The 14722-nt window shown below is 37.7% G+C and overlaps 1 protein-coding gene across 1 annotated transcript in view; it reads right to left on the bottom strand.

Moving 5' to 3' along the window:
• The window catches only part of LOC150076579 (putative receptor-type tyrosine-protein phosphatase mosPTP-1), a 995686-nt gene that overhangs the window by 244685 nt on the left and 736279 nt on the right, over positions 1–14722 (bottom strand). Inside the window, exon 11 of the mRNA XM_090387917.1 lies at positions 1373–1484. Within this exon, the coding sequence (XP_090244043.1) occupies positions 1373–1484 (112 nt within the window). The remainder of the gene's footprint in view (positions 1–1372; positions 1485–14722) is intronic.

Genomic DNA, 14722 nt, shown 5'->3' with positions numbered 1-14722 from the left:
TATTACTTCACTGTAATAAGAGAATATGAGAAAATCAAATAGGAAACAAAAGGAAATATTTATTTTTTAACAGTTAAATACTAACAGCATATAATCAGTTCACAAATATCACATTACTGACAAGAATCACAGTTTAATGATATCAAAATCACAGATTAAAATTTGCAAAAAATCATACAAATTATAATCAAAAGTTTTAAGTTTCATAATAATCTTAATATACTTAAATAATTTTAATAATAATAATCTTAAGTATTATAATAATAAGAAGAAAACGGGATATTTTTTTCAGGATTCTGTGCTCGTAAGTAACGGGGCCTTCGCTTCACTCACTGCTCCGTGTAACTTATAATTCCCTTTAGCCAGTGGCTGAGCGTGCGCACGAATGCACACACGGGATATTCAAACAAATTCAGTGACGCAATCTAAAATCAAGGTCAATGCCTGATTGTTTTTTGTGGGAATAATTAGAAAATGCATACCCGAAAACATACATTTTTGCTGTTTGCGTGTTAATTAATAGATTTTTCTGAATTTTAAATTTGGGATATCAAAGAAAACACTTCTGTTTATGTATATTGAGATTTTCAATTTTGTAGATAGAATAGAAATAATTAGTTAATTTCATTATGGTAATTTTCATCCCAGCAGACTAAAATGCTTGAAAACGGGAATGTATGGGGCTTAAGCAGGGTGTTTGTTGGAAATATTATTCCAGTGAAATTTCTAGCTGAGATAATCCCTACACAGGCTGCCATGTAGGGAAGGGGTGGGGGAAAGGAAGCAACAAAGGGTGCAGAAATAAGTGCTCCCGGCTGGATTTTCCGTGGCACCATTGCGGGTTGAAGTCCATGCCGCTCTACAGCTTATAGCCATTGTCAGTTTAATAACCGGCTTGCAAAATTTTTCAAAATTTAACAACCAGCTCCAGCACGCCATTGTATATATATAACATCTCTTCACCAAGCCATCCATCCAGAGCCTAGCTATTGGGATAGTAATGAAGATCCCAGAAAACCTCAGTTCCACTTGGATTATGCTTTCTCACGCACGCACACACACACGCACACTTCCAGTGTTGTTCTACTCTCTATTTCACATTCTTTCCACTATCTAAAATATTATATTGTGATGATGGAATACAAGATTTCTGCTTTCCTATAACTCACCATATTTCATCTCTTTTAGCATAAATCCCAGGCATAAATCAAACTAGTGCATATTAATCTTGATGTGCCTAGAATGTTTTATCTAATAAACCTGTTTATGCTTGTCTTGTTATTAATTTATGCATTTTGCAATAAAATGCACTTAAAACCTGTCACATAACAAATGCACACACAACAGCAAGAAAGTTCTACCTCTAACTTACCTCCATAAAATAAAAGACAAAATGGCTAGTAATAAAGCAAAGGAAACACATACAACTCCTGCTATAACACCAGCACTAACTGTGGAATCTGCATACGGAACACTGGAATAACCTTAAAAAAACAAAAAAAATAAAATGATAATTAATCTTAAAAAAAATTAAGGAATTCAGAAAAATATTTAAACTGTTAAGAATATTAAATTTTATGGGAAAAATATGAATAAAAAAATTATTGATCATATCAGTATTAGAAATATAGTGTAATGAAGTCACAGGCTTCATTACACTATATCTGCAAAACATCTGCTGCATTAGCCAAAACAAAATAATAAAATAATAATAGTAAATAAATAAGAATAAATAAATAATAAATAAACAAATACAGCAGGCCCCCCGTTATAACGCGGTTCGCTTTACGCTGATTCGCTATAACGCTGTTCTTATATTATAACCCATATCTGACTATAACGCTATCACAGATCACTATAACGCTCTTTTACAGATTGCATTTTTGGCATATTTAACGAAATTGTTTCATTTGATGGAGTCGATAGCTTGAAAATGAATAGCAAAACAGCATTAAAACGTTTTCCACGCTGATTTGCGAAATTTTCCCACGCTCGGCGAAATTTTCTCACACGCTAATTTAATTGCAGTGCAGTGAATTGTTACGTAGTTCTGAGATCAACATTTTAAAAAATGATCAAGTATATTGCTTGTAATATTTGTGTTATATGCATTTATCCAAAGTCTAGTCATCACTCAGTACAGTATTAGACATCATGTGTAACAGACAGTTTACTTGAACATTATATATCATAATTAATGCAACCAACGCAGTTACATTTTCAAAGAGCTAATAATGACCGACAGAAATGAAAAAGCAACAATGTCTGGGCGCAGTACGAAGACTATAAATGTAAGAAAAAGACTGAATTTGAAAATTAAATTAGGCGTTTTGAAGCAAATCGATTCCGGTCAACGACAAACGAATGTGTGCCATAATTTAGGACTTGCAACTTTAACTGTAAGAACAATTATAAAAAAATAAAGAATTAATTTTAGCAGGGGGAAAGATAGCTGTTCCACTGCAAGAAACTAGGACTAGGCCAGCTATTAGGATTGAAATGGAAAGACTTTAATTTTATTGAAAGTCTGTGTCTCAAAGATGGCAACTGTGTCTCAAAGATATATATTCCAATGCAGAATTCAGTTAAGTTAAATATAAAAAAAAAAAAAGAGAGGGAGAAAGAGATTAGCAAATATGATGATCAGAATGAAACTCGCCTAAAAAAATGTGGAACCATTTAAAACGGTAAGGGCTGGTTGAATAGATTTAAAATCCAGGGAGAAGCCGCTAGTGTAGATCAAGGAGTCGAAACTTTCAAAAAAAGAACATGTTAAAATTATTGAAGAGGGGTATTATGTGTTATATTTCTCAACAAGTTTTTAACATAGATGAAGCAGGACTTTTGTGGAAACAAATGGCTAAAAGAAGTTTCATATTGAAAGAAGAAAAAACATGCCAGGTTTCAAAGTGGCGAAGGATCGGTTTAATTTATTGTTGGGTGGTAACACTGCAGAGGATTTAAAATTAATACCCCTTTAGTTTATTTGGAAGAGGGCCAAAGTTCAACCCAAAATCCACACATTTTTCATGATTAAATTCATCAATTAAATTAAATCAATTAAATTCATTATTTTAGTTGGAATTTTAAGTTATTTTTGATAAATAAACAAATACAGCAGGCCCCCGTTATACGTAATACGTAAGTGGTTATCACATAATTATATACGTATGTAATGCAGAATATTTTATATGTACAAATATTTGAATATTAAATATTTTGACTGATATTTGTGCATCTTTTCACTACCATTTATTATTGATTAGGAAATATCCTATGGCACCGACCGCAACTCACAAATACGTATGTTACCTATGGGAATGCGGCGCTCGCTTAGCGCGGATTCACTTAGCGCTCTGTTTTTCCGGAACGAATTATCAGCGTTAAGCGAGGGTCACCTGTAATAATAAATAAATAAATAAAATAAAATAAAAAGGATAATAATAATCAACAAAAACAACAAAAGAATAAAATAAAAATAAATAGATAAATCAAATATAATAAAAATATAAAAGTTCTTATAAGTTAGTTGGCTGGTTTCTATATTTCTAGCACAAAAGCATCTGAGGCTTATAGTGCGTCATGACCATTCCACAAAAGGGATAAAAAGGATTTTTCATAAACTTTTGAAAAGGTTAACACATCAAGATATGAATATACAAACATAAAAATAGAATACGTTATGGGATACTCAGACTAAAAATATATGAATAAATTATATTTGTAAAAATTAATAATTTGTAGATATTTAAAAACATCCGACACGTAGTCATTGTCATATAAAATCTGATTGGGTGTCTAAGGCCAAGTCAAATGAGTAAAAGTGGTATAATTGTGAGCATGGATAAAATTAATGCAATCAATTAAAATATGTTTTATAGACAATATGGTGTCACAAGACTCACACTTAAGAGGGTCATCTGCCCTCAGCAGGAAAGAATACGTGAGATGACTGTGTTCTATGTGGAGACGAGCAAGAACAACTTCCTCGCTATGATTCCTTCACAGACTAGATTACCATATTTCAATTACAGGCTTTATCTGGTATAATTTATTTGTTGTCTCTCTCTATGCCATAATTCTAACCATTGGGAGTATATCTTTTGTGTATTATTTGCCTGTAGTCTGTATAGGCAATGATTATAAGTGAAAGTTGCTGATTTGGCTACAGTGTTGGCCAAATCATTTCCCCGAATGTGGCTAAGAATCCAGCAAAAGCAAATATCAAACTTGTGTTCATAAAGAGAATGTATCTTCTGCTGAACCGGACAGAGAACTGGATGGCAACTGTGTCTCAAAGATAATAAAACCTATAATACACCCAAAGAATCAGAATATATTATAGACCTTTGGTATCTGACAAGTTCTAAGGTGATCCAAGGCTAACTCTATAGCATGCAGCTCTGCAGTATACTGAATTCAGGAATAATCTGTTGAGATACAGTAGTGTCTAGAAAGACAACAGCAGCAGATCTTACACATGATTCTGACTTCGAGCCATCTGTGTAAACTGGCAGGAAGAATTGAGCTCAGTGCATTGAATAGAGCGGCAGGTAGCCAGATGATGGAGAATCAGACTATACCCAGTTCTTAAGAAAAATTCACATGATGGAATATGAGCATGCCACGATGGTGGTTGTTGGTATTGAGTTTAATGACAAGTGCTATTGAGGCCAAACTTTCATAGTTTATTCACAAGCAGGATATCATTAAAAATGTTAAATTATGCACTCCTCTACAAGTCAATATGCTTTAACACATTAAAAGTTCTTCTATATTTGCTTCACTTCCTAAGATGTGAGATAAAATCATGTGAATTGTTCAAAGTGGAGAGCAACTGAAAAGTGTTTGCCCTGATGGCTGAATGTAAGCGACAAATCAAGCAGAAAATGACTGATTGTAAGTTGTCTGTGACAGGATGAGCACTGAGGTGGGTTTACTCCCAGTACTAGAAAGAGATGGGTATGATGAGTGTGTCCCATTCTCAGTCTTGCCAATACCACTTTGTATCACCTGTTTCATTGGAAGCCAGAGAGCCACAGCATTGGATCTTGTTTTATCTGGTAAAGTTTATTAACGGCAATACTTTTCCAGATCTGTGACCAGTTGTTGTAGCATGATTTACGAATGATAGGCTTATAGTCATTGTAAGGAACCTGAGGATGTTGTGAGAGAGTGGGTTACAAATGTTTAGGGGCAATGTCAGCACTTTTATTTCCCGGACTGCCAGAATGACCAGGGATCCAGCAAAAATTGATTGACTAATTGGACACACTGCAGGAGATTAGCTGGGAATGAATGTATTTCAAGATACGATGAGAAGATGAGAAATTCTTCCTTATGGCAGAGACAGCACTGAGGGAGTTGGTGTAAATTATGGCAGGTGATGTGGTTACAAAGTACTAACTTAATGGCATATAATTCAGAAGTGAAGACATTGTAGGCTAATGGTAGTGAGGCTGTAACAGTAAGTGAAGGAAAAACTGCAGAACTGCCTACAGTACTGGTGCTTTTCAAACCATCAGTATAGACTTCACAGGCATGGGAGTTCAAAGTAGCGTGAGCTGAGTGCAACACAGCCTGATACTGCAAGGAGGTATGACATTCAGAGAAACATATGTGTAACGGGTACAGTTGTGTCCTAAAAGAGATCACTGAAACTGATATTCCAATTCTGAACAAACTCTTTAATCCTGAATGAAACAGGTCTATTTTCATTTGGTTTTCACTAATAGAACAAATCCAACTGAGTATTACAAAGATACTCCCAACTGGGAAGATAGAAGACTCTGGATCTTAGCAGCATACTGGAGCAGTAATGTTTTCCTACAAAAATGTAATGGAGGATCATGCGCTTCAATATAAAGATGTGAGCCCCTTTTACTCCTGGGGCTCACATCTGGTGAGTATGGGCTTGGCACACCTGGGGTCCTGAGCAGGATATCATCATTCTTCTCTTCTTGGTAATTCCCTTCTACTTTTGACTCTCTCTCTCTCTCTCTCTCTCTCTCTCTCTCTCTCTCTCTCTCTCTCTCTCTCACACACACACACACACACACAGGGTAGCTCGGGAATTTTTTTTTTTTTGGCTGGTGCAGCATAAGCCTTAGGCTTCCTTGCACCATATAGTTAATAATAATAATAATAAAGACTTTGGATTGGAGAACTCCTTAAAGCACCTAATGCAGTCTTCAGAGCACTGTGCTGGATGATATTTAGACATTGTAAAGTAGTGATTCTGGCAGAGTCGTATCCTGGACAACCATAATGTAAGTGTGCAAGGATTAAAGTTTTGTAAAAGTGCAGTAAACTATACAGATCAGCTTCCCAAGACATGGATGAGACTAATCAAATATGTTCAAATGCTTTAGACAAGTATTTCTTAAATAAGTGATGTGAGCATGGAAATTAAGCTTGCTATCTAATATCAGAAAAATAAATGTGACAGTAGCAGCAAGTGGGATTGGAGTAGTGTTGATTTGTAATTCAGTATCAGGATGGAGAGCCCGATGCTTGCAAAAGTGAGTGGCAGTGCATTTCTTTTCTGATAGTCAATAACCATTCTGTAAAGTCCAGGATTCTATTTTGTTACAGCGAGTTGTCGTTCGATGGTATTGAAACTTTGAGACTGAGAGGAAATGGTAAGGTTATCTGCACACACACATAAGTTTCAACAGTTTTTGAGATATCTCGTGTCAGCTGCTAACTTGGATTCAAAAAGTGTTGCACTCAGTATCGATCCATGAGGGATTCCTTCCTGAATGTGAGAAACAGTGTTTTTATATCGGGCCTGAAAAATGAGCAATTGCAGAAATTTTTAAACTATTTCAGGCAAATGGCCCCTAAGTCCCAGATGGTAAAGATCCATAGGAATACCATGATGCCAGCTAGTGTCAAATGCCTTTTCAAGATCTAAGTTGACCATGACTAGATGTTGTTTCCTGACAAAGAATTGCAGATATGAGACTGCTTTGATGAGCACGTATAAGATTGATCTCTTTTTTTGAAAGCCGTACTGATGATCTGGCAGGAGATTCTGTGACTGCAGGATCCAAGTGAGCCTTGTATGAACCATCCTTTCGAAAATTTTACCCAAACAGTTTGTGAGAGATACAGGTCTATAATTTTGAACCAGGAAAGTATCTTTGCCTGGTTTTAGTATGGCAATAATGAAAGAATGGCGGCAGGAAGACTATTTACAATTGTAAAAAATCAACAGGGCACACAAGTCTTTCTCAAGTACATGCTTCAGCATAATGTAACAAATACCATCTGGGCCTGCGGCCTATTGGATGATCTACTTAATGATTTTTTGTATTCTGTTAATGTAAAGGGTTGGTTGTACAGGAAGGAGCAGTGTGAAAAGAAGTTGATTTTATGCTGTTCTGCACCTGCCTTAATGTTTCAGAAGGAGGATACATAGAAAGCAGAAGCAGAGATTATGGCAAATGATTCTGCTAGTGCATTAGCAATTTCTTCAGGGGTAGACACGTCTTTCCCCTTCCAATGATGTATAGAAAAACAGCTGAACAAATTGGCCATTCAGGGCCATCATTCTCCAAGTTAATTGTGTGTTGGTGTCTTTTGTGATGGTTGAGGCAAAGGCAATCCACGAATCACGTTTCACTTTCCATCTAATTTGCCTTGCTTTAGCTTTAAGTCTCTTATAAGCGATTAAGTTACTTGTGGCAGGATACTTTCAAAAATTATTCCATGCACGGTTTTTCTCCAGTTTGGCATGAAGACAATCTGTATTCCACCAGTGATTCTGGTGAATGTGATATTTCTTGGATTTTGGAATAGATGCATCAGCTGCATTCAGAATCTGATTAGTTATATATACAGTTACATCATTAATAAGTTGTTTTGGAACATAAAGTCTGTCTAGACATATTTGGGCAGAATAGCCATCCCAGTTCATCATTTTGAATATCCAAGTGGATTGCTGATCATGATTTGCAGTTACCCCTGTTTTTAATGAGCAAATGTATTAAAGGGACAGGTTAATACCGATCATGCCACGATTGGAAAAATGAACAGTGAACAAATTAACAAGTCAATTACAGAAATGGATTATGTAGCTAGGTGGATATATGTAGGAGATCCAGAGTTCAGTAAATTTAGATCACTATTATTCAAAAACTCTTCAATCAATTTGCCTCTAGCATCCACTGTAGTGGATCCCCACAATGAATGGTGGCCATTAAAGTCACCAGTAAGACAGATTGCGGTTCTGAATGGAGAAATGGCGGAGATGGTAGAATGCAAATAGAAACAAGGGTACTGAATTACCAACTGTAATATGAGCTGCCACAGCAACTAGGGTGGTTTGTAACTGGATGCAATGGAATATTATAATTAATAAGAAAAGCTATTCCTCCACGTGCATATCTCATCTATACATGATATAATTTGAAAATTTCAGTGAGACCTGCAGTGACAAGGATGTTTCCTGTAGGAATATGCCTATGGGATTAAATTAGCACTTCACCCATCCATTCATTCCAAATGCTGTCTAGTCCTGTCTTGAAATTATTTAAGCTATCAACTTCCACAATGACAGATGGAAGTTTGTTCCAGCAATCAACAACCCACTAGCTAAAGGAAAATTTCCACACATCTATTCAACAACTCTTTTCTCAATTTCAGTTTATGCCCCGTCAGGTTTGTAATCTGAGCAAGAGGAAAAATCCAATCATCATTGAGCCTGTTCAATCCATTCAAGGCCTTAATACACCTCAATCAGATCACCTCAGAGGTGCCAAGTCTCCAGACAATGCAATTTGCAAAATTTAAGCCTTTCTTCATAAGATCATCCTTTTGTTCTCCTCACCAGTCTTGTTGCCCTTCTCTGTACTCGTTCTAGCAACTCAACATCCTTCCTAAATTGAGGCTTCCAGACTGGTATGCAGTACTCAAGGTGTGGCCCGACCATTGCCTTATACAAGGGGATAATCATCACATTATCCTTGCTCGCAAAATTCCTATATATCATTGACAACACCCCATGCACTACTCTGGCAGGCTGTCTGCACTGCTCAGAAAACTTCATATCCAACTGCACATTTAACCCCAGAAATCTTTCTTTCTCTGCTACCCCGAGTGTTACACTGCCCAGTTGGTATATTTCTCTGGGGTTACTGATACCCATATGCAGTATTTTCATTTGTCAATGTTAAACTTCAGTTGACACTTCTCAGCCAATCTGCCCAACTTTTCCAGATCCTGTTGCAGCAGTATACTGTCATTAACAACCATCTCCATCTTTCTATCATCTGCAAACTTTGACAATAAGCTTGATATACCTTCATCAATATCATTGATAAATATACAAAAAAACAATGGGCCCAACACCAAACCCTGTGAGACACCACTAATAACATTAGTCCACAAAGAGCACTATCCATTGGTTACCACTCTCTGTCTTCTCCCACTCAACCATCCTTTTATCCATTGTAGCAACTTGCCCTTAATGCCATACTGTGCCAATTTGTACAGTAGTCTTCCATGTGCAACAGTATCAAGAGCTTTCCTGAAATCCAAGTATATGATATCAAAATAATTTTGTCCATCCAGTTACTTTTTGACCACGTCATAGCATTCAATCAAATTGGTCAGACAAGACTTCTTGTCTGACCCTTAACAAACCCATGCTGTGTCTGAATTATTACTGCTGTCTTCAATCCTGCAATGATGATCCTGCACATTAACAAGACTTTTGTGGATTTATTGGATGACTGTTTTCCATGGCAACATGTTCGAGAGGCAACCAGAGGGAGTAATACTCTTGATCTGATTATCAGCAGCGAATATTCATGCATTAAGAATTTGCAGATAAAGTAACCAGTGGGTGACAGTGATCATCATGTACTGATGTGGGAATTACTTAAAGATGTAACTACTGTCAAGGCTAAAGGGAAGGGCTTTTGCTTTCGTTAAGATGACTACAGAGGTCTCAGACAGTTTTTAAATTCTGTACAGTGGGATCAACTGATGATGTTACCAATGTTGAATTCTAAATGGAAAGCCTTCAGGGACAATTTTGGAGGCTACTAGGGTTTATTCTTCAGAAAAGAAGAATGCATGGGATGCATATAAAGTATCAGGTGACACAGAAGCCTATGGCAGGTATAAACTAGTCTGTAATCAAGTCACAAAGGAGGTTAGGCAGGTGAAGGCAGATTACGAGAATTCTTTGGCAAAGGATGCAAAGAAAAACAGCAAAGATTTCTTTACTTATGTAAACTTTAAAAGGAAAGGGATGAATCAGATTGAACCACTTAACATAGATGGGTTGAATACTGATGATCATGCTAAGGTAGCTGATAAACTAAATGAGTATTTTGCATCTACATTCACACATGGAGTTATTCAAATTAAGGGAGTGCCAGATGTTTATTAAATGCTAACAGGGAGCTAAGTGATTTTGTAATAACTGAGAGAAAAGTGGAGGAGGAATTGAAGTTAAATATAAGGCAGGCACCTGAGGTGGATGGGATCTATCCAGTCATATTAAAGGAGGCAACAAAGGAAGTAAGCAAACCCTTAGCCATAATTATGAAAGCTTCCTTGGACTCAGGTGAGGTCCCCCATGGATTGGAGGTGTGCAAATGTATCACCAATTCACAAAGGGGGTTCAAAAGGTGACACAGGTAACTATAGACCTGTTAGTTTAAATTGTGTTCTGGGCCAAATAATGGAATCACTAGTTAAAGAAGCATTGCAGGATCATTTAGACAAGACTGCAGTAATAGTTGAGACACAGCATGGGTTTGTTAAAGGGAGGTCTTGTCTGACCAATTTGATTGGATACTATGATGTGGTCACAAAGGAACTGAATGCCAAAAATAATTTTGATATCATATACTTTGATTTCAGGAACGTTTTTGATACTGTTACACATGGAACATTACTGGTACAAATTGGAGAGGTGTGGCATTAAGGGTAAGTTGCTACAATGGATAAAAGGATGGTTGAGTGGGAGATGACAGAGAGTGGTAATTATTTTTATTATTAATAGCCATATGGTGCAAGGAGGCTTGAGGCTTATGCTGCACCAGCCAAAAATTGTTGAAGTTAAACATGTAGAATGTATGGGATGCATATCAAGTATCAGGTCACACAGAAGCCTATAGTAGGTATAAACTAGTCTGTAATCAAGTCACAAAGGAGGTTAGGCAGGCAAAGGCAGATTACGAGAAATCTTTGGCAGAGGATGCAAAGAAAAACAGCAAAGAGTTGTTTACTTATGTAAACTCTAGAAGGAAAGAATGAATTAGAGTTACCCTGAGAGTGAGAGAGAGAGAGAAAATCAGAAATAAAAAAGGAATCACCAAGAAAGAGAAGAATGATGATATCCAGCTCAGGACCCTGGATGTGCCAAGCCCATACTCACCAGATGTGAGCCCCTGGGGTTGTAATCAATGGACACTGCTCTTCGTGGACAAATGTTATTAATGGAGTTCCTCAGAGTTCGGTATTGGGCCCATTGCTGTTGTTGATACAAAGGTTGGCAGAGTTGTTAACGACAGTAAAGACAGTATGCTACTCCAACTGGATCTAGATGTTCGGAAAATGGGCTCAGAAGTGGCAACTGAAGTTTTTCATTGACAAATGCAAAGTACTGCATATGTGTAGCAATAACCGAAGAGAAATGTACCAACTGAAGACATCTGACTTTGATGTTTTCACTGAAGTGGAAAGTGAAAAAGACCTGGGGGTAATTGTGCAGTCAAATATGAAGTTCTCTGAGCAGTGCAGATGGGCTGCCAGGGCAGATCATGGAGTTTTGTCAATAGGAATTTTGCTAGCAGCAACAGGGAGGTGATTATCCCATTATACAAGGCAATGGTTAGGCCACACCTAGAGTACTGTGTACAAGTCTGGAAGCCTCATTTCAGGAAGGATGTGGAGTTGTTAGAACGAGTACAAAGAAGGGCAACAAGATTGGTGAGGGAAACAAAGGGATGCTCTTACCAAGAAAGGCTTAAGTTCTGCAAATTGCAGCGCATGGAGAGTAGGCACTTGTGAGGTGATCTGATTGAGGTCTTTAAGGCCTTGAATGGGTTGAGCAAGTTGAATGCTGATGGGATTCTTCCTATTGCTCAGACTAAGAACCTGAGGGGGCACAGTTTCAAACTGAGGAAAGATAGTCGTAGAATAGATGTGCGGAAATTTGCCTTTAGCCAGCAGGTAGTTGATTGGTGGAACAGGGTTCCATCTTTTGTTGTTGAACCTAATAGCCTAAATAAATTTAAGGCTGAGCTGGAAAAAGCATTTGGAACGAATGGGAGGGATTTTATTTTCTTTTTTTTTTTTTTTGGCTGATGCTGCATAAGCTTGCTTTCTTGCATCGTATGCTTCTACTAATGCTAATGCTTCTTTAACCAGTGACTCCATTATTTTCGTTGGGACAGAAGTCAAACTAACAGGTCTGTAATTACTCGTGTCACCCTTTGTTCCAGCTTTGTGAATTGCCTTTCACTCTGGTTACCTCTCTAACATGCTGCTGTAGAAAACAATCATCCAATAAATCCAGAAAAGCCTTCTGGTGTGCAAGCAACCAACCCAGAAGTTCCAGTCAATATCTGGGAAGTTAAAATCCTCCATTATAAGACACTGATTTACTGACCCACTTCATTTCTTTGCAATGTACTCATCAGGACCATTAGACCTAAAATAAACTCCTACCTTCATTTTTGCTTTCCTAGTGCTTATGTCACACCAAACTAACTCAACATTGCACTGTCCATCTATGTCAACTGGATGGACTTTTTAGATTTTATATGTTTCTTAAATAACAGAGTACAACCCATCCTCCCTTCCTATACTGTCTATCCTTTCTGTACACACTGTACTCCCCAAATTCCAATTCTGCTTATATCTGTGTGATAAACAAGTCTCTGATATCCCAACAACATTAACCTTTGATGTCTTGACCAGCACTTCAAATTCATCAAATTTATTTACTATACTTCTAGCATTCGTGTACATGCAAATGTTCTTACTCTTACTTACTCTAACACAGCCATGTATTTACTTGTTTCATGACACCCAGCAGTCCCTGAATTCCCCAGGAACTTGCTTTCCGGGCTGCTGCTCATTCCAATAGAAGCAGTGCAAGAATCATTTCCACCTCTGCCTGGAGCTACTGTTAATCTATTAGTCTGTGAATCCTCCCAAGCTAGCAGTTTTCCAACCCACCTAACATTGTCTCGATAGCATCAGCAAACATTCTTGCACCCTTTCTATATAAGTGAATCCCATCCCTATAGAAGCAATCTCTCCTGTTAACAAGCACAGGCCACACTGAAAAAAATTCTACCCCATGAGCCTTGCACAATTTCTCCAGGGCCTTATAGATTAAAAGGCTGTCATCATATACTCCGTCCTAAAATGACTGGGCAGGATTGCAGACATTCAAATTTAATCCTAACTCACGACTTAATATCATTAGTTCCAACATGTACAACGATATCACCTTTTGTGCCCTAGAAAGATATTTAGCATTATCATTAGTAGAGGCATTTGATGCAAGAAAGCAAGCTTATGCAGCATCAGCCAAAAAAAAAAAAAAAAAAAAACACACCTCCACTTCACCCCTCCGTTCGTTTGAAATACCTGTCCAGCTGAGACTTAAATTTATTTAGGCAATCAACTTCCACAACAAGGGATGGAAGTCTGTTCCACCAACCAACTACCTACCGGCTAAAGGCAAATTTCCGCACATCTATCCTACATCTGTCGTTCCTCAATCTGAATTTATGCCCTCACAGGTGATTATTCTGAGTAAGAGGTACAATCCCATCGGCATTGAGCATGCTCAAACTATTCAAGGCTTTATACACCTCTATCAGATCACTTCGCTGGTGCCTAGTCTCCAGACACTGTAATTTGCAAAACTTAAGCCTTTCTTCGTAAGAGCAACCCTTTGTTCCATTCACTACTCTTGTTGCCCTTCTCTGGACTTGTTCCAGCAGCTCTACATCCTTCTTGAAATGAGGCCTCCAGACATGTATACAGTACTCAGGGTGTGGCCTGACCATTGCCTTATACAAGGGGATAATCACCTCCTTATCCCTGCTAGAAAAATTCCTGTATATCATTAACAAGACACCATGAGCTACTCTTGCAGCTCATCTGCACTGCTCAGAGAACTTCATATCTGCCTGCACAATTACCCCCAGGTGCATTTCATTCTCTACCACTATCAGTGTAGTACCACAGAGTTGATACGTTGCCCTGGGGTTGCTGTTTCCCATATGTAGTATTTAACATTTGGGAATGTTAAACTTCATTTGCCACCTCTCAGCCCATCTGCTCAACCTTTCCAGATCCTGTTGCAGCAGCATAGCATCAGTAGTGTCCTTAACAACCCTGACAATCTTTGTATCGTCTGCAAACTTGGACATTAAGCTTGATACACCATCATCAATATTATTTATAAATACAGAAAACAATAATGGACCCAACACTGAACCCTGAGGGACTCCACTAATAACATTAGTCCACGATGAGAAGTGTCCATTGATTACCACTTTCTGTCTTCTCCCCCTCAACCACCCCTTTATCCATAGCAGCAATTTGCCTCCAATGCCACACTGCTCCAATTTGTGCAGCAGTCTTCCATATGCAACAGTATCAAAAGCCTTTCTAAGATCCAAATATATAATATCAAAGTTATTCCCTGCACCCAGTTCTTTTGTGACTGCATCATAGTATC

Source organism: Mastigoproctus giganteus, chromosome 13 (genome assembly GCF_048544385.1).
Source record: "Mastigoproctus giganteus isolate SK-2022 chromosome 13, ASM4854438v1, whole genome shotgun sequence".
In the NCBI taxonomy this organism is placed as follows: Eukaryota; Metazoa; Arthropoda; class Arachnida; order Uropygi; family Thelyphonidae; genus Mastigoproctus; species Mastigoproctus giganteus.
This window is presented reverse-complemented; position numbering and strand designations above follow the sequence as displayed.